The sequence below is a fragment of the Mesocricetus auratus genome, unplaced genomic scaffold (genome assembly GCF_017639785.1).
Source record: "Mesocricetus auratus isolate SY011 unplaced genomic scaffold, BCM_Maur_2.0 Super-Scaffold_100010, whole genome shotgun sequence".
Classification (NCBI taxonomy): domain Eukaryota; kingdom Metazoa; phylum Chordata; class Mammalia; order Rodentia; family Cricetidae; genus Mesocricetus; species Mesocricetus auratus.
The window spans coordinates 70,559,450-70,580,405 of NW_024429194.1; the positions used below are offsets into that span (position 1 = coordinate 70,559,450).

Consider the following 20,956-nt stretch of genomic DNA (forward strand, 5'->3'; position numbering starts at 1 on the left):
GCTTTCGTGAAATAATGATATTTTCGCTCTGTTATTGATTCTTCCATTCAGCAAAATAGCTATGACAAAAAGCAATGAATTAAAGATGAACTGTGCAAGGATAAAACAACTAATTAAACAATTTCCTTTTCTTGAAGAGCTTGAGAGTTTTAGGAAATATCTGTTACAAAGGTAGACAGACATATAAATAAATTAAAAGGGGGAGGATTAAAAAGATGTGTCAAATATAGGAGGATTCACTAACTCTTATTTGAATTTTTTTCTTTTGGACAGCCTCTCCTCTGCATGACTTCACAACACCTTGGTGCACATAAACCTAAGTGATATACATGTATGATTTAATAGACACAGAAACAGGTAAATAATCTGTAGTTTCTATAACACACTTCTAGTCTTTCTTTGTCTCTTTGTTAAAATATTGTTTTATTTCTCACATAACAATTACATATATTTACAGGGTGCACTATGGCATGATATATGAATAAATTGTGTAATGATTTTAGTCAAGTTCATTAACGCATTCATCACATATGTATCATTCCTTTATGGCTTGCCATAAAACCATCCAAACCTATTCTTGTCAGCAATTTTGAAACAAATAGTACATTCTTATCTATGACTGCCATGTTGCAAGGTTTCTTGCTCCTATCTGACTAAAGTGTCCCATTCTTATATCAAGATTCCCCTTTCCCCCTCTACTTACCAACACTGCAGTTCCACAAGCCTAAATCCAAACTCTTTCATTTTTTCCTAGTACCATCTATTTCACCCCATTTTTTTAGCTTTAGTCAAATGCTCTGCCATTTTACTGACCTATTGCTTAAAATCTTAAAGTAGACTATAAATATTAACAAATATTTTGATATATCTATGAAGTTATTGGTATCTAGCACAAGCAGGAATACATAGAAATAAAGCAGATATATGACTCCCTCTTTAAAAAGTTCACCAAATGATATGGGAGCCACCACAGCTACTAATGCCGTCATAGCCATCATGGGTAACTCTCCTTCCAACTTCTCTAAAGGAGTCCTGTTATTTCTATTTCTAATTAATAGATGTTTCCATATATCTCTACTTCTGCTACAATAGTGAGACCCTTAACATTTCACACATAAAAGAACACATGTCACCATTTAAACCTATCCTCCTTTTCTAAAGGGTTGAGATCTTATTGCTTGTGTGGCACTGGGGATGAACCCCAGGAACTTACACATGCTAGACAAGAACTGTACTGCTGAGCTACAAGTCCAGTCTCATAACTGCCCTCTTTTAGCATTGCTCACTCTAAAGCATTCTCAACTTTCAAGGAAAACTTTCTTACAATAATCATTACTTTTTAACCACTTATTGCTTAAACCCATCCTTATCCTTAGACTGAGGTCCAAATGCTTCACTGATTCTGTCAGTCCTGTCAGGGATGTGACTTCGGGCTGCAGCAGACTTGCATCATTTCAGGTCACATGAACTTCCCTTCACTGTACAGTTAACCAATCTGAGCACAATTAAGACTGAAACAGAATTCATTACAATATTGAGCCATAAACAACAGTATGAGTAGACCCCAAGATCAGCCCAGTCTAAGTAAGTACCCAATCTCAGAGTCATACAGCTACGAAAGGGTAGGGCCAGGATCACAGTCATGGAAGCCAGATTTCAGTGCCCACACTCTTAATCATCATGGTCTACTATCCGGATGGTAGCTGGCTAACTAAGCAACATTTATTTGGGGGTTCCACTAGCACCCAAACTGCATAAACACAAAATGCTCCTATATTTACCCATACACTCACAGTTACCTTCCCATGGTTTCCTCTGTTTCCTGTGTGCTTGTTAAGCAGTTGCTACCAGATTATGTCAGTCTAGTTAGACAATTTCATCTTCTTTATAATATTCTCTATTACCAATTCTCTATAGTCCAGTTACAAAAGGCATCTATTCTGGGAAATGCAGTAAAGAGTGGAGAGTCACCGGAGGACAGGACACATCAGGATGATGTCCTTGAAAGATAAGTCCTTATAAATTATATATTAGTAATTATGAGTTAATAATTCAGTAAGAGCTAGCCGATTAGAAACCACGAATGGCCAAGAGCTTCATAATTAATATAGTGTCTATTGTGTTATTTGGGGGCTAAAGTGACAGTGGGGCCCAGGTGGGAATCCTGTCACAATCTACGAGTGATGAAGAATAGATGGAAACTGAAGAATTGACATACTCCATCAATCTCCATGGTCACTACCGCTTTCCAATTCTGTCCCAGTCACTGCTTCCCATAGACATTGGAGAATTTGACTCATCATCCCCTTCGTTTTGGTTCCTCAATAATTGTTTGACTTTTCTTCTCCCTGCCTCCTTTCTTCTCCCCATGCCCTCCCTTTCTTTTGCTGTCTTGTAGAAAAAAAAAGCACAGAATCTCCCTTATTTTATGAAGACAAGTTCCTTTCCTCTCAGCCTTCAGGTCTGATGCAGAGATGCCTGAAATAGGGGCGGGGGAGGATTTGGAAAGTGAAAAGAGAACTGATGAATCCTTTCTACTCGAAGAATTCTAAATACTGGCAATCTTCCTTAGATTAGTTATTCCTTCATTCACACTTCTTCCATTAAATCATAAACCATGCTATGCATCCAGGGGCTCTGTAGACTACATCCTTGGAATCTTTGAATCCCATTTTCTCTGTCTTCTTTCCCCAGATACACACTAGGAATGAATTGGTTTTGTTTCCCGTCCTACCTGAACAGAGCAGATTGTATCTGGATGGCAATGCTGCTGCCATGGGGAAGGTGGTCCTGTGGGTGGTTCCCTGTTTCAGACTCGCCATCCTCTGCTCTCATCAGTTCCTTGAAACACCCCATCTGTCTACTCCTGTCTATATTCATCTTCCTTCTGTGAATTCCTTTGACATTTTCTATTTATTTATTGCACAATCTATTTTAACTCTTTATGTCCTTCAATTGCCTTTTTATCAACTGATCAGACAAACAGTGAGTGGAGCAGACTGTAAGCCAAATACTTAAGCAATGAAATAAGGAAGGGCATAAAAATCCAATGATATCATGAGCAACACTAAATAGAATCGAGATAAAATTTTCCCATGACAGAAACTTTCTTTAAAATTTACTTGTTCTCTAACACATTGGTATCTATGAGTCATGTGCCATTTCCCTGGAATCTATTTTGTATTCTTTCTTATGACTTATCAAAACCACAGAAAAATGGAAACAACAAGAATTTAACAATAAATGCAAAAATCCTATTTCATGAATACAGGCAAAATAATTATACTTCCTCTAAAAGACACATACTTGTTCTACCAATTTTGTTAAAAGCAGGATGTTTATAAGAATCATATCAAATTTCTAGGACTGAGGAAAGCTCCAGTTAGAATCCATGCTTATCATGTTGTAGCTTTGGCTTCAACTTAAAGGCACCGGGAAGAAAAGTTTAATTCTATACTTAATTTTTGATTCAGATGTAACACTGATTTTCTGTAGTATAAGTGCTAATCTCTTCTGCCATTAGAAAAGCCCCGTGTAAATTGCTTTCAAATCAGTTAAATGTTCTAAAATGCCAGCAATCTTAATGAAAGCACCCCTTCAATTTCCTCCAATTTCACTACTTTTTCATTTTTCTTTCATCTGAAACATGACCACAGCGTGAACTGGCTCACAGTTTGTTTGGCCACGAACTTGTTAGGACATTTGTATGCTGTGCTTTCAAATGCCTTGAGCACATAGGCATTCTGAGACCATTGCCTGAGTTAACTCCCTTCCCACGTGTGCTGGGGCCAAAACGTCTGCATGATGCCCACAGCGGACCCCAGCTGGCACAAGACTGGGGCCTGAACCTCCACTTGCCCATCCTCATCGAGCAAGTACCGTGGGCTTCTTTGTGCATTGCGATAGGGGAAGTAAAGAACACAGGAGCGAGGAAAGGGCAGCATGCTGGCTTGAGGGTGGTGCAAGCAGCTTTAGTAGGGCCAGTGGGGAAGTGATAATGTGCCTTCCAGAAGGGGGACTGTAATCATCTTCAATGCCTAGTAGGGAAGGGAAAACACAATCTGTCCAGGAGAAAGAGACTTCTGAACATCCTGGGAATGAGCACATTGGGATGAAGAACAGAACTGCCAATCTTCTGTCTGAGGTGGGATGGAGCACAGGATACACAGGAGGAAATGCAACCAGCCCCACATGGCGAAGGGTGAAGAGAGATGAGAGCCTGCTTAGGAACTTTATTTTGAGACCATGAGGAGCTGCTGATAATGTTTGTGGTTGAGAGGCAACAAGACAGGTCATTTCTTATTGGGAGATTGTGAAATCCAGCTGCACGGGGAATATGGTAGAAGGGAAGAGAAGGAAGGAGGTTCAGTTGACTCTTTAATGGTATAGAGGAGAGTCCAGATTGGTATAATAGTAAAGAAATGAGAAGGAAAGTTTGGGACACAAGAGACAGACAAGGCTATGAGCATCTATCAAACTTGCTCACACATGGTGCTGGAGTACAAAGCAAAGGAGCTAAGGCTTCTGTCTCTAGGCATTTCAGTGCCTCTTCCTTTTACTAAATACACATCAACTTGAGTTCTCTGGACCCCATTTCCTCTTTGCTTTCAGACTACATCTCTATCCTTGGTTTCATTTTCCCACTCTGAGTTTGTCATTCAGGGACTGGTGCTGGGCAGTCCCTAGAGAATCAACATGGAGCACAAGAACTAGAGTGGTCACCCTCGGAGGTGCCAGCAATGACCCCGTGCTTCCTTATAAACTGAAAACTGAAAGGTGTTGTTTTGCTGCAGGAGGAAAACAGAAGGCAAATGTGAATGGAGATGAGAGATGGTGGATAGTAACTAGATTTGAGTTTCCTGTTGACTTTGGTCTCCACTTTCAAAGGACAATTATATCCTTCCCTTTGAGAAGTTCAGGATGCCCCTATAATGCAGAAATACCTTCCCTACTCTGATGAAACTGCACGGGCATCCTCCATGTTACTTGCAGCCACCACGGTTCAGATCGAGTTATTCCTAAGCATAGACCTTTCCCCTTGTCAACTGGCCTCTGGCTATTCTGAACACATCAGCATTTTGCTGACTCTACCTTAAATACATTTAAAAAAATCTAGAATGCCTTTTCCATTCCAAGCCTGCTGTCTCTGTGAGTATAAATCCTGGCTATCTTTCCTTTCTTCTGTTTGTCTTCATTGAGCCCCTTTTGAATGGATATATAATTTGTGTAAATTCTAGTATTGTAAATTTCCATTTGAATTGAAGTTATTTGGAATAATAATTAAAATGTGCATAAGTGGGGAAGAAGGAAGGGATTGAGGGGTCAGTTGATGAAGGAGTATTCTCCAGCACATAAATCTGAACAAATCAAAGGAGACAATCATCTATTTGGCTGCTAGGACCCTTCACTCTAAATTGGGATCAGGGAGGAACCAGTGGGCCATTTAATCAGAGTGAGAATTTAACATTCAAAAGAATATTAGTTGGAAAACATGATAGAATGAACTAAATATAAGTAATACGTGATGTATTATTGCATAATTACTACAAACTCAATTGGAGCTCTGGTGAAGAGGTCTAACAGCTAATGAGAGGTGGACCTGGAGCCGACCAATAATGCCTGACCTCATGCTAAGGCTTTCTCCACGACGCTAAAGTATCTTGCAGAAAATGAAAAGAGAAGCATCTGTTTCTAGAATAGATAAAAGTTTTCAAGATTATGTCTTCAGGTAGTTTTAAACTTTAATGTACTTTAAAACGTAACCCATTAGAGACAGTGATACACTGTAAGTACCACATTGAAGCCAGTGCTCAGGGTATAGAACAAAACAAAACACTATTGTTCTGCTCTCCAACAGCACAGAATCACTCTCATAAAGGCCCCTCTTTGCCTCTAGAAACAAAAATCCAATCTGCTATCCTGTGAAATCTCACATAAATTCAGAACACAATGGAGCCTCCTTTCCCTTTGGCAATGGCAGCCATTGTTCTCATGACTTATAGTGCCTCAGGAGGGGAAACAAAATTGCCTTATGAAAGCAATAAGAAAATGTCTAGCAAATGGATAGACATTTAATGAGCAAGATAAAGCACCAAGAAATAGCAAATGTCTCTTTCTGTCTCTTTCAAAAGAACACTCCTACACCCTAAGAGCTCACACCAGCAGCTATCACCAGTCATCACACTCAGTAGTATGGTGATGTTCTACAAATATCTATTGCTAAGCACGGTGGAAATACTGTGAACAGGAAATAGGAGAGTCTGTGATGAACACTGGAAAATGATCATTTTCATAACCAGAAAAGCACTTTCACATCACTGCATTCCGACTGCTGCAACCCCCTCACTGCTTTGACAATCGCATTTCTCTGCTTTGCTGCCTTTCTGTCGTTTTCATCTTTGAGCACTCCGCTCACAAAATGGCAGTTTGGGGGTTCCGTTTTTGCCTTCTTAAAATTTGCATAAGCAGGGAAGTAGGGCGGGGTTGCACATCATCCCCAATTGACAATAATAACAATAATAACCAGGCCCTGCCTAACTGTCATAAAAGGAATTACCACTCCCCCACACACACCCAGTTATCTTCTGCCCTGTAAAACTGCCAATGAAATGATTAGAGAGAGCCCCATTAATCACAACTGTAAACTAAGTTCTTCTCTAGACATGTGGAGCCCATGCTTACACTGAGAACAAAGCACGGACCAACTTCAGAGAGAATGGGGAAATAAAGACACTTACCTGCATCACGATAAGGAGGTCAAAGACCAAGATGAAAGAAGCAAGGAATGCTCTGGAAACCTCATCACTGGGCAAAAATCCACGATTCAGTTTGTCCCAGCTGATCCAGTCGGTTGTGATGACAAGCACCACCACGGAAGTCAGGGTAAAGAGAACAGTCCTGCAATGAACAAGGTATCCATCACACAAAGATACTGATACGTACAAGTGCTGGGTGTCTCTCCTCTACTAATGTTTATAAATACCCATCCCAAAGTGGAGTCTGTGAAAGATGAGAAAAAGATATCAATTGGGTATTTTCTTTCAAAAAATGATTAGTAGTTTATTATAACATCTCTTCCAAGATAGCCCCTGGAGAGCATCATGATGACAATTATGAAAGAAATTTTAACAGCGAAGTTATTACGAATAATCTTGGTTAGTTCAGCAATAAGTGTTCTGAAGAGAACACTTGTCTGGGGACAAGGACATGCAAATATATTTTAGGTAATTGGTAAAAGATGAGCAGTGACTGGATTCCATCATCTGCTTCTCCACAGCTAGCCTGTTTCCTTACAAAATACACAGTGTGGAAGGCCTGTTGCCTTGGGCCCATTTCCTATGCTCTACTACACACTCCTTGTTATGCAATAGTAGGAGTATGATTTGCTCTTGTCTCACAAGCCTTGGTAGCACCCTTAAGAATCTGATTAGCATTACTTATAGTTTAGTTAGTATTTGTTGAAATTGAGCATTCTGTAAAATAAAATAATCAAATTCATTTTTAATATTAACATTAAAAGTAGTCTTGGGATGTTCATGGTGAAGATTTAATCTAGAAGAAAATTATCCATACTAAAGTTGGGTTTCTGCTATGTTATCATCTGGATATCATTGGAAACTTTATAAATGAAGGTACAGTGGTTGTGAAATAAATTTAATAAAAATAAATGAATAAGTATAAGAAAAGAAAAATGAGGAAGGGAGAGAGGGTGGTGACATGGGGGGCAAGAAAAACATGAATATGGAATAAAACCACAGAATATTTACTCTTTTTGGCCAATAAATTTTAAGCTAATATTTTATTAATTCTTTGAGAATTTCATACAATATATTTTAATCATAGTTACTTCCCCAAGTCCACTCTTTCTTCAATACTACTCAAGTTTTTTTTCATTTATTTAGTTTTAAAAACCCTTTTGTGTAGCCTAACTACTCTTGGGAGTAGGGCCTGCTGTTGGGGTTATATCATTCATCAAACTGACCTTACCTCTCTAGGCAGCTACCAAATTCTGTAATTCCTCCGTGAGGGGCAGGATTTCTTTTTTTAAAATTTAATTTAGAAACAAGCTTGCTTCACATGTCAATCTCAGCTCCTCTCCCTCCCTTCCTTCCTTATCCCCCTTCAACCTCCTCCAACCCCAGCATCCAATCCCTACTGCACTCTCCAAGAAAGGGTGAAGCCCTTCATGGGGGATCTCCAAAGACTGTCATGTCATCCAGGGCAGGGCCTAGGCCCTCCCTCATGTGTCCAGGCTGAGACAGCATCCTGGAATGGACTCCCAAAGTCCATCTGGATGCCAGGGATAAATACTGGTCTATTGCCCAAGGCCCCAAAGAATGCCGAGGCCTTCTCACTATCACCCATGTACAGGGGATCTGGATCAGTTCCATGTTGGCCTCTCAGCTATCAGGCTGAGGTCCATGAACTCCCCCTTGCTCATGTCATCTGTTTCTTTGGGCTTCACCTGCCCAGTCTTGACCCCTTTGCTCATCACTCCTCCCTCTCTGCAACTGGTTTCCAGGAATTCAGTTCAGTGTTTAGCTGTAGGTGTCTGCCTCTGCTTCCTTCAGCCACTGGATGAAGGCTCTAGGATGGCATATAAGTTAGTTATCAATCTCATTATAGGGGAAGGGCACTTAAGGTAGCCTCACCACTCTTGGTTAGATTGCCAGTTGGTGTCATCCTTCTAGGTCTCTGGAAATCTCATTAGTGCCAAATCTCTCTTCAAACCTATAATGGCTCCTTCTATTATGGTATCTCTTATCCTGCTCTTCTCTGTTCTTGTCCCAACTCAACCTTCCTGCTGCTCCATATCCTCCTCTTCCCTCCTCTTCACCCCCTCTCTTTCTCCCAGTGCCCTCTCCCCTCCTACGTGCTCCCAATCCCCTCAGGAGATTCTGTCCAGTTCCCCTTCTCTGGGATACCATTCATATCTCTCTTTGGGTCCCCCCTGTTTCCCAGACTTCCTGGCTGTGGGATTGTAGACTGGCACTCCCCTGATTCATGTCTAAAATCCATATATGAGTGAGTACATACCATGCTTGTCTTTTTGTGACTGGATTACCTCACTCAGGATGGTTCCGCCTTCCTCACTACTTCCTCTATGCTGGGATTGTGTCTGGCTTGAGTATGTGCAGGTCTCATGCATGGTGTCACAACTGCTATGAGGAGATATCTGTAACTGCCGTATTGTGTTCAGAAAACAGTGTTGCCTTGAAGTTAGCTACCCCACTGGCTCTTACAATCTTTGTGTTCCCTCTTCTGTGATGATTCCTCAGCCTTGAGGGAAGGTGTGATATATACATAACACCTTTTAGGAACTGACATCTCAAATGAATAATATGAATCTTCCTGGAAGTCTCTTTCAGTTGCAAAATGTGCAGATTCTGCACATTAGGTTTCTCAGAAAATGCTTACTCCCTTCCCATGAACTCTACTGGAAGCAAGTCATACTTTGATAAAATGAATATAAAATATTGCCTAGAGATTTTTATACCCACAAAATATAAAAAACGTATTATATCTTTTAAAATCTAAGTAATGACCTGTTAAATGTGAATCACATATTTTCTTCTGCTATAGTAAGTTGAAGTAAAAAATCCATCTTGAGGGACTTTTGGTATCATATGTAGGGTGTTTCAAATAAGCACCCATTGAGTAATTCACTACTTCATCTGGTTATTGTAAGATTCTTAAAGGGCTGCCCCTGTGGTGATATCACACCAAGTATCATTTCTAAGCAAAACAACAACAACAATAACAAAACTAGAAATAAATAATAGAAGGAAGTCTGGGAAATTCACACAAACAGGGGGATTAAACTACAGCTGCCAAAGAAGACAATGAAGAGCAGAATGAACAAGGATCTAAGGACGGATGAAGATAGAACAAATGTGCCAAAGCATATGGAATGAGGTGGGAGCTGCAAGAAGAAGTCTATAGCATAACCTCCCATATTAGCACAAAATAGAGATTTCCACCAAGATGCTAACCTCTGTACCTCAAGGAACTCCAAAGCAATGAAACTTGAGCTCGGCATGAGAAAGGAGATAGGAAACAAAAGAAGTAATGTATAAACTAGATGTGTAAAATAAGTACAAATGTATAAAAATAGAAGTAATGCAAGGCATCAGCAAGATAAAGAAGAGATAAAACTGGCAAACCTTTGGTAACAAAAATGATGCAAATCAAAATAAAACTATATATTTAAAAATGAAACATTATATATACACAATAAAATGCAGATGATTATGAGACTATTACAAGTAAGAACAAGACAATGAACTGGACAACTTGGAAGGAAGAGAAAGGTTTCTAGAAATACACAGTTCACCAAGAGTGGATCAGAAAGCAGTCTAAGTAAGATTAAGTAAATGCCAATGACTAGTGAGAAACCACTAATATAGTCAACTCTGGAACAGATGATTTCACTAGGGAATGACACTGGTCATTAAGAGGAATTGTACTCATCCCTTCCCATACATTCCTAAAAATTCAGGAGAAAAAAACTTCCTAGTTCAATTTATGCATAGCATTATTGGATATCAAGGTTAGACAAAAAATTCTACAAAAATATTCCCAATAAACATAGGGTAATTATCCTTAGCAAACTGGCAGCATGTAGAAAGCTTGCACATTAAAACAAGTGGAAGTTATAAGTTATTCATGGGGTGCAAGGAGAGACCAACACAGACAATCAATACAATAATTCCAAAGAAGGAAGGATTATAATCACCTCAGTAGTTGTGGAAAATTACACACACACACACGCACACACACACACACACACACACACACATCCCCTCACAGATCAGGTGTAGAGCCATGAGTCATGTAATATTTACCTATGAGGTCACAGTCTGTGAAGTCTGGCTTTGTGTGAACTTGCTATATACATACTAAGGATGTATGGCACATAATTGTATAGGCAACTGATCATTGACAGAGATGTTATGCTGAATATGATTGTAGGAGAACTGTATATCAACAGAATTAACTAACACATTTCAAAGTCATAGCCTATATTATTCTCAATGGAGAACACTTAGTTTTTCCTTCACAGGAACTAAACAAGGAGGCCTATTCTTATCACTTCTATTCAACAACACTAGAAGTATGCCCAAAAGATTCTGACAAGAAAAATAAATAAAAGGCAGGAGAAACTAACTATCTGCTTTCATCAAAAATGTGAGTTAAGTTCAAGGATAAAAAAATCAACACAAAAAGTCAGACGTTTGCACACTAACAGCACAAGATCAGTAATTGGGAAAATAATTCCACCATAAAAGACTCAAGCAGAACAAAAATACCAAGGAATATAGTTCACCAAGAAATAATATATCTGTACATTAAAATGTTGAAGACACAAATGAATGGAAAGATATTTTATATCTATTGATCATATAAATAGTTAAAATGTCTGTATACCACCAAATGTTTCTGTTTTTTCAGTGCAGTCCCTACAAAGAAATTGATTGAATTTTGTTTGGTAAGATAGAAGAATAATTCTAAATTTATGACATCATTAGAGCTACCAGGGCATCAGAGGACTTTTGAAAAATAAGTTTGGAGACACTATATTTTCTGACATAAACATATATAGGCATTCTTAAAAATTGGAAAGATTAGAAATGAGTGCACACACATGTTATATTTATATATAATATATACTATATGTATAGTCAGCAAAGTTTTGAGAGGATCACTAGGAGTACATGACGGAGGCAGGGTAGTGTCCTCAATAAACACACACAAGGAAATGGATGGTCATGTGCAAATAATGAAGCTGGTACATTTTTACGTTAGATACAAACACTAACTCAAAAAATTAGAAGTCCAAATATATGGCCAGAAACCAGAAAAACTCTAGGAGGATACAGGAAAAACTCTTCAATGTTGGTTTTGGAAGCTATTTTGTAGACCTGACACCCAAAGTATAGGGAGAAAAATAGAACAAACGTGATGACATCAAACTGGAAAGTTAAATGCACACCAGAGGAAACAAATGGGATTGGAATAGAAACCAGTGAAATGGGGGATGATGTCTGAAGACTATATATCTGCAAAGGATCATTACACATAATGTAAGTAACTCAATAGCACAGAATCAAATGGTACCGTAGGGATAGGACTTGAATAGTCAGCTCTCAGAAGCAGGCATTCAAAAGCTCAATGGGTATAGTCTAGTCTTGATATGAGCATGTGTGTCTACTCTTACTGCATCTTGTTATGTCCTGCTTATTTGACATCCCTTGGAGACCTGCACTTTTCTAAAGGGAAATAAATGGAGAACCAGTGGATCTAGGGAAAAGGAGAGATGGCAGGGGCCAGAGGTAAACTGGGAGGAGAGTAGGGAGGGGAATTTGTGGTCAGGATGTTTTGTGTGAGAGAAGAATAAATAAAAAGAAAAGAATCTCTACACCATTAATCACCAGGGAGAAGCAAGTGAGAACTACAGTGGGAAGCTGCTTCACACCTGAGAGCATGACTAGCATCAGAAAGACAAGAGATAAAGGCTGTTGAGAATGTGAAGGAAGGGATCTGTGTGTACTGCTGATGGGACTAGCCACTTGCACAATGTTCTAACATGGGTGAGCATTAAGAAGGTTTTGTGAGTGTTTTGCTGGCTTCGTTGTGTACTTCTGTTTTTGACAAAAGGTATTGCTAAAGATCTCAAGAAGTAGCTACTGGTAACGTTTTATTGCTCCAAAGGGAAATTAAGGAAGGTATTCTGCCTGATATTTAATTTTTAATAGTACAAAAGGAATAAAAATGGCAATCATTAAATATGCATGCCTACAGCTCAAAGAAAGGGGCCTAAAAATAAGTCTCAAGAGAACAGCAGAAGCAAAGGAGATGAAAAACAAAACACATTAATTAGTTATGCCATCTCCAACACCATGCCAAATGTGAGATGCACAGATACACCTGTCAATCACTGAGTCAAACCCTTTGGGTTAAAACATGTCTTCAGATGCAAACGTGCTGCAAGGGGCTGCTTCTTCTAAAACAGGCTTTACCACACTGCTAATTCACCTAAGTCATCAGTTTCAAAAAAACGTGACTTAATAAGGCTAATTTTCAAAAAAATCACTTTAATGTGAACCTGCCATGAAGGAAATATGAGTAGCACCACATGTCTGCTGCCAGTGTACATGATTTACAGAACACAGAGTGTGGGTTCCAATGCTTTACATAAAGTAACCTATATCTCCCATATCACACCCCATTATCATCAACCCTAATTTAAAGAACAAAAGATAGCCCACAAGAACCACAACAAAGACTTTATAGGTCATAGAGATTAAGATAGAAGTGACACAAGACAAGACAGCTCCACTCCAGGCTGAGCCAGGACACTGTGTTATAACTTGGGCAAAGCACTGTCTCTCAGGGAAGCATTTGACTATGATTTTCCTGTATTATGTTTATAGCCAAGAGTACTTGCTTTTCTTTTTCATTATGAGTATAATATTATGAAATTACTCCAGAGCTTAAGTCTGAAGAGTAAAAATCCAAGAGTCTGACAGGTACTGCTATGAAACAGTGAAAAGCCAAGTTGTGTGACAAACATCCAACCTCATGGAGGCGAGCCATCAGAGGCCTTTTTGGGATCTTGTTTAATCAATGATTGAAATGAAAGATATTCACTCTCAACCATGGGCTTTGGGGAGCATTGGCTTTTCTCTTTAAGGAGTATGCAATTAAGCAATTATCTGGATTGTTTTTCTTCCAGACTGTACCCAGTGCCAGCATGACATACTGGCTCATCAATTCTACCCTCTCTGGTTTCTGGCATTCATTCAAATGGAAAGACCTCATACATAATTATCAGCTCCAGTGGTTACTCTCCTCACTTTCATAACTTCAAATTTAGTTTCTGTCATTTTCATCAGATGTTGCTAGTATCACTTGTTTATTCTTATATTGTTTTACTTTTTGAAATTAAAATATAATTACATCAGTTCCCCCATCCTGTTCCTCTCTCAATCCTCTCCCCATGAAGCCACCCCTTGCTAAAATTAAAAGGGAAATCTCATGCGTTCCCAACTCTAGACAAAGAACTGCAGGCAATTAGGGAATGCTTAGAGAAGAATGAATTGTCTTCCCCAGAGAAAAGCTCCTTAACTGGTTCTTCAATACCAAGTGGTCAGTCCTAAAACCATATACATATATATGAAACATAAGGACTGAGTCCGGTTTATAAAGCTATGACTCAGTCCTTATGAATTTGAGAGAGAGCAAGGGGTGAGTGTTGCCTTTGTTCATGATGAATGGTGAGAGCTACTCTTACAACCTGGTACAAGAATAACTATTTAGAGAACAGCTAGGATCTATGCTGTTTTAGGAAAGTGGCAGTTGTAGGTTTTCCTCCAAGATCCATAAGCTCATAATACTCAGGTAGTTTCCAGTATCAGAAATAATTTCCCACTTGTCAACTAGGCCTTAAGTCCAAATAGACAGATTTTGGTTGCCTCCAAGGTATGCTCGACACTACTATATCTTTAGGGTTATCATGCTCTGCTGGTCTTTGTTGTTGGTCATAGGCATTGCAGCTAGTTGGGATTATTCACTGCTAGCCTCCATTGGAAACTTGTATGGTACCTTCTGTTACCATGAAAGCTAGTTCTCAGGGAGGAGGATTTTAGGTCAGATCTAACTCTGACCCTCCACACTGTCTCTGCATGTGACTTCAGCAATAGGGACTTACTTTCAAACTCTGGAAGACAACCAAGGGCAACCACAATAGCCTATAACATGGGAGTTTCCTGAACTTCCCTGAGCAACAACTCAAAAGGAGACCTCTCATGTCTCCTATTGGGTTTTTGGCAGAGCATAGTCAGCCCCAGTGGGAAAATTTCATTTAAAATATATATGTATATGTACACATATAGACATATGTATCATATGTAATTTTAGGTAGGTAATTAATAATACGATTCCTTAAAGTTTTTCAGACATCCTATCCAATATTTTATGAATTGGAATCAGACACAAAGAAGGGTTAAGTGAACATTCCTTGCACAGTGGTCCCCATATCTAGGGTAATGGGACCACAGCATTGATGCTAAACAAAGGTGAATTCATATGTGCTTCTTGGCAACATTAAAGAAGATCCATGAGGCTGGGCCATTTGCTTGTGCCACACAATCTGTCAGAGACTAGTAATAAGGGCTCAAATCTAAATGCCGGAGAGACGCCTTGGTAGTTAAGAGTATCTACTTCCTTTCCAGAGGGCCTAGGTTTAGTTTAAAGCACCCACAAGGCTGCCTACAACAATTCCATTTTTAACTCCAGTTCCAGGGAATCTGACATCTCTTCTAGCTTTCTTGGCCTCCTTCATATAAGTTGTTCACATACATACCCTCGGGTGCATACACACACACACACACACACCACACACACCACACACACACACACACACATACACACACACACGCATATCACACACAAAAATTAAATAAACACATGTTTTTTTGGTTTTTCGAGACAAGGAATTGTTTTGGAGCCTGTCCTGGAACTCGCTTTGTAGACCAGGCAGGCTGGCCTCGAACTCACAGAAATTTGCCTGCCTCTGCCTCCCGAGTGCTGGGAATAAAGGCATGTGCCACCAACGCCCAGCTAAATAAATACATATTTAAAAAATAACAACAACAACAGAATTCAGATCTACTGACTCTAGGACTCTCCCATTCACAAACTACTCCTTGTCAGCCAGACATCTGCAGAAATTCAGAATAATTAATATAACTGAATCTCATTTACGAGAAACATATTCATCTTGTAGCCTAGTCAAATGTCTACCATATATGGTGATTAGATACAGATAACACATATAAATAAATCTAGATTATCAGTAAAACATGGTGTTTTAAATGTAACAAAATTTCAAGTGTCAAAGTGTGCTAATATCATTTGCTTTTCCTTATAACCACCTTAAGGGAGACTTACCCAGTAGTCACACAGCTGGGAGTCAAGCATGAAGTTAAGTGACAGAAGAGTAGGCACTCAGTTTGAACAACTCACAAAGGGATCCGTAATTCAGTGCTATTTCTCATGTGGTTTCATTTTGATTACACAGATAACAGGCATGTAAAAGGTCATCTCACTAATATAAGTTGTATTATATAAAATTGCCAGTATTTGTCCACTAGCAATGTCACGTGAGCCAACATAATAACTATACTTTAATGTATTTCATGTATTAACTATTATTTATATTCTAAACATGTAATCTTTTAATCCAGGGAGGAATATCATGTTGCTTCTGATTATGCTGCACAGTTCACATATTCCTAAAAAGATTAAAACCCTCTTATTTCCTTCTGCAACACTCTAGTTAAACGTTGGGATTCAACCCAACAAGTCAGATTGTATTTCATCTCACTGAGAAATAAACTGTATATTCTACTTAAAGTGAAAAGTTTAACTACCATTTCAATAAAGAATATATAAATAGAAATACAGTTTCACATTTCAAAGTTCTAAATACATAAAATATGATATAATATAGGAATTGAAAATTACCTGGTATCATAAATTCTATGTTTTTATAAAAATAAAATAAACAAGCTTATCTACATAGAACGATGCTCCCTCATTTTTTTACTGTATAACCAAGAGACAGATCAAGCATACAGCTCCCCTCTGAGCACGAGAGTGCCAGCACACCAGTCACAGATGGCCATAGGAGAATGCCAACACTTTTCATTTGTTTTAATTATCAGTGCCACTACTGCAATTGCACAAGAAAACCAGTCACTATTTGCTTGATCAAACCAGTTCCTCTGAAACAGGTGAACTGGCTCACAGCTACAGCCCAGCTGATGAAGTCAGGGCTTCTCCTCAGAAAGAGCAACTTCTGGGATCCCACTTTTGAGACCAGGAACACCAGGGGAGAAGAGAGGCAAACGCTTGCCAAGTGACCTCATGAAAGAGTGCAGCTGCTCCATATGGCTTCTATTAAATAAACGCTGCTGCCAGGTATTGGCCACTCTGAACACATTCATTAAGATGAGAGCCCTGAGAGAGGAGATGCAGTCAACTCATCTTGTTTGTGGCTCTACCGGGACCTAGAACCTGTGCAGGAAATGATTAGATTCTAATGACCATTAAACTATACATTCACATATTATTTATCTTTATATATCTCCATCACTTCATCATGAATTTCCCCAAACACAGCAGGAGTGCAAACAGCACTGAACAAATTGAAATGAAGAAATAACTTAGAAACACTTGTTCCCGAAAGATTACAAAACGCACGGCGAACGTCATCTTGCAGTGCAGCGCTTGGCCACACTGGCTGTGATGGATGGAGCAGTGCCCTGGCATCCTGATCTACATAACAAACACTGTCTGAGGTTCTGCAGGACCCACCATCAAAACCAGACAGGCACTGCCAATTCAATACAAGAGGCAACAAACAAAACAACCTAGCAATACTCCTTCGAAGGTTTCACGGCCTCTGACTATGCCTGTTCAATGTTGTCTGTTTAAGGAGAAACAAATGAAAGTTATTCATTCCATTGTTTAGTTGATTCCACCGAGTTGTCTTGGTCACACAGAACCATGACATTCTTTACGTTCCATAATTTTAAGTATAAAATGTAACATGTGTTAAGAAAAATAGTATTTACCAGGCTGCAAAATCTTGAGAATAAGGGTTGTCATTTGTTGTAGTTTGAACAAGAATGGGCTCCATAGGCTCATAGGGAGAGGCACTGTTGGTAATTCTGGCCTTGTTGGAGGAAGTATGGCCTTGTTTAGAGGAAGTCTGTCCCTGGGGGGTGGTCTTTGAAGCTTCAGAAGCTCAACCTAGGCTCAGTGGCTCTCTCTTCCTCCCTGCTGCCTATGGATTCAGATGTAGAACTTTCAACTCCTTCTCCAGCATCATGTCTACCTGCATGCTGCCATGCTTCTCACCATGATAATAATGGATTGAACCTCTGAAACTGTAAGCCAGCCTCAATTAAATGCTTTCCTTTATAAGAGTTGCCATGGTCATAATGTCTTCACAGCAATAAAACCCTAACTGAAAAATCATTCACCACTGATTAACAACAATCCACACATCATTAGTGTTAAAGGACTATATTCAGTGATTTAAGTTGGGTAAAATATGTTTATTTGTTACTCTTTAGAAGACTCCACTGCAGCCTTAACTTACAATACTACCCCCAAGATTTACAAGAACATAATGAAGCCTGTGAAGTGCATGATTAACTCAAATAGGTCTGGGGATCTGACACAGGTGGTGGAGTATTTACTGAGTATATATAAACCCCTAGTTCGATCCACACTCCTGCCTAAGCCAGGCATGTTTGTGTATACTTATCATACTAGAACTCAGGAGGTAGAAACAGGAAGATCATGAGTTCACAGTCATCCTCAACTATGTAGCAAGAAACACCCTGCCTCAAAACAGCAAGTCCATTAGATATACCAAATAAGCAAGTTAATCCTGTGTGGCCAGCAGGAAACTCACCAGTCAACATTTTTTGCTAGTGAGTTACCTACTCTGTGCACAGTAAGTGATCCAAAAGTCAGCAGAAAGAACAAAACAGCATTTTTACCCCAGGTATACAATGTCATAAGATCAGAAATAGAAGCTGTACAAAAAAACCATAGATCTATAGTTATTAATGACAGATAATGCCAATAAAGCCTCCAACTGAGTTTAATTTAAAATAAAAGGATAACTGTGATACTCCAAACATAGCCTTCACTTGGAAAAATGGGGAGTGGAAAGTTTACACTAAGCACACCAAAGTAAGTCTTCCATCCGGTAACTTCACTTTACAAAAGAAATGGAGCTAGGCAGTGGTAGCACATGCCTTAAATCCCAGTACTCAGGAGGCAGAGGCAGGCAGATCTCTGTGACCTAAAGGCCAGCCTTTTCTATAGAGGGAATTCTAAGACAGGCTCCAAAGATACACACAGAAACTCTGTCTCAAAAAACCAAAGAGGAAAAAAAAAAGAAAGAAAACCTGAAAGACAAAGTTAGGGTGCTGTTAAATGGGAACAACAGTACCAAGAGCAGCCCTCATTTGCTTAAAGACTGGATGGATTTACACACTGAGTGAGGAATTTCCTGCAATAGTTTGTGATTTTGAAAAAAACCACGGTGTTTGTTTGTTTGAATTGAAACCAAGGACTACTGTAGGTTTTAAGTTTCACCTCAAACATCTCCTGAAGAAGACATACCTGTGAGTGAATTTTTATAAAGAAAGTGATTTTTGTGGCTTCTCTTAAATACCCCTGGCACATAAAAACATTCCTATGACCAAAGGCATATGATGTAATGACTAGAAAGGAGCTATAAACAAAATACTTTACTTATGAAAGAAGACTAAATATAGAACAGGATCCAGCCCTAGCAAACACCATAGCTCAGCAGTGACAGCACACTACAGAGTATGGGTTCATGCCTCACCCCTGAAATCATCTTGTGGATGACAATATTTATTGAGAAACATCCAAAACTCCAAATATAAGTTCTACTCAATATTTCTCACCTTTACTTTGTCACAATGTTGAATAAAATCAGTAATTGCACCATCATAGTTCAAAGACTACCTATATTAGACATCAGTGGAATGAATCAGAAACATGAGTTGAAGGCTCAAAACCCCAGAAGCTAAACTGAGGTTTTTGTGGAATAAAGATCAAGGATGGAGTAATCTTAAATATATCTCTCTTCAAAATAGCAAATTTGGTACCTTATTTGTTGTTATATTGTAGTAAAGAGACACCTTGATCAAGGCAACTCTTATAAAAGAAAACATTTAATTAGGGGCTTGCTTTAAGTTTTGGAAGGCTAGTCCATGATCACCATGGTGGAAGCAAAGAGGCTTGTCAACGGAGCAGCAGCTGAGATCTTTATATCATGATCCACAGGCAATGGACTGAAGGAGGGAGGTACCTGGTGTGAGCTTTCGAAAACTTAAAGCCTACTCTCACATACCTCCCAAACAAGGGCATGCCTAGGTCAACAAGCCACACCTCCTCATCCTTCTCAAACAAGGCTTGGGACTAAGCATGCAAATATATTCTCATTCAAACCACCACATTTGGACATACAGTTTCAGATATTCCCTATGCAAAATAATGTAATATTATTATACTATATATAATAAATATATATGCTTTATTTGAGCTCCTGCTTTAGGGGCCTGTACTGCTAAAAGACAAGAAAATATTTGGATAATCTAGTGTAAAATAATTAGGCTGTAACTGTCTAAAGCAGTGTTTCTCAACCTTGCTAATATTGTGAGCATTTAATACAGTTCCTCATGTTGTGGTGACCCCCCAATATAAAATTGTTTTTGTTGCTACTTCATAACTGTGATTTTGCTACTTTTATGAATCATAATGTAAATATCTGGGTTTTCTGATGGTCTTAGGTCACCCCTGTGAAAAGGTCAGTCAACTCTAAATGGGGTCACAACCCACAGGTTGAGAACCACTTGGCTGTAGAGTTGAATTTTATCAATGTTAACCCAAATATTAGAGGCAAAACATTTTATATTTCAAGTTTCCATTATATCCATGAATTTAAAACAACACTACAAGTCATTTCCCTTTGTAGGAACATATTTCTCAGAAATAGATCTTGATTCTAATGTGATCATTACCTTATTAAGGGAAAATGATTGGCAAACTATAGATCAGCACAAAACCTACCTGTACTTTCTAACTTAATTAGAAAGGGGCTCAACACAATTAGTAAGACCTAGGCAGTATGTGCCTGACTGTAATAAGGAATAATGGAAGATCTCAAGGAGGCACTAGAATTATGCTGTTCCTGGAAGAGGAAGCTTCACAGAATAAAAGATGATGTCAGATATAAAGAGGAAATCAATAGGAATTACAGTGCTACACTCTAAGTAGATTAAGTCTACATAGATACAAAGGCCGGGGGTATAGACGACATAGGAAAGCAGAATCAGGTTGG

The 20,956-nt window shown here is 39.0% G+C and overlaps 1 protein-coding gene across 3 annotated transcripts in view; it reads right to left on the bottom strand.

Annotated features, from left to right (window-relative positions):
• Window positions 1–20,956, bottom strand: part of Tmem117 (transmembrane protein 117) — a 469,619-nt gene that overhangs the window by 76,129 nt on the left and 372,534 nt on the right. For all 3 annotated transcript variants that reach the window (XM_040753917.1, XM_040753918.1, XM_040753919.1), the window contains one exon: window positions 6,738–6,897. In XM_040753917.1, coding sequence (XP_040609851.1) covers window positions 6,738–6,897 — 160 coding nt within the window. The remainder of the gene's footprint in view (window positions 1–6,737; window positions 6,898–20,956) is intronic.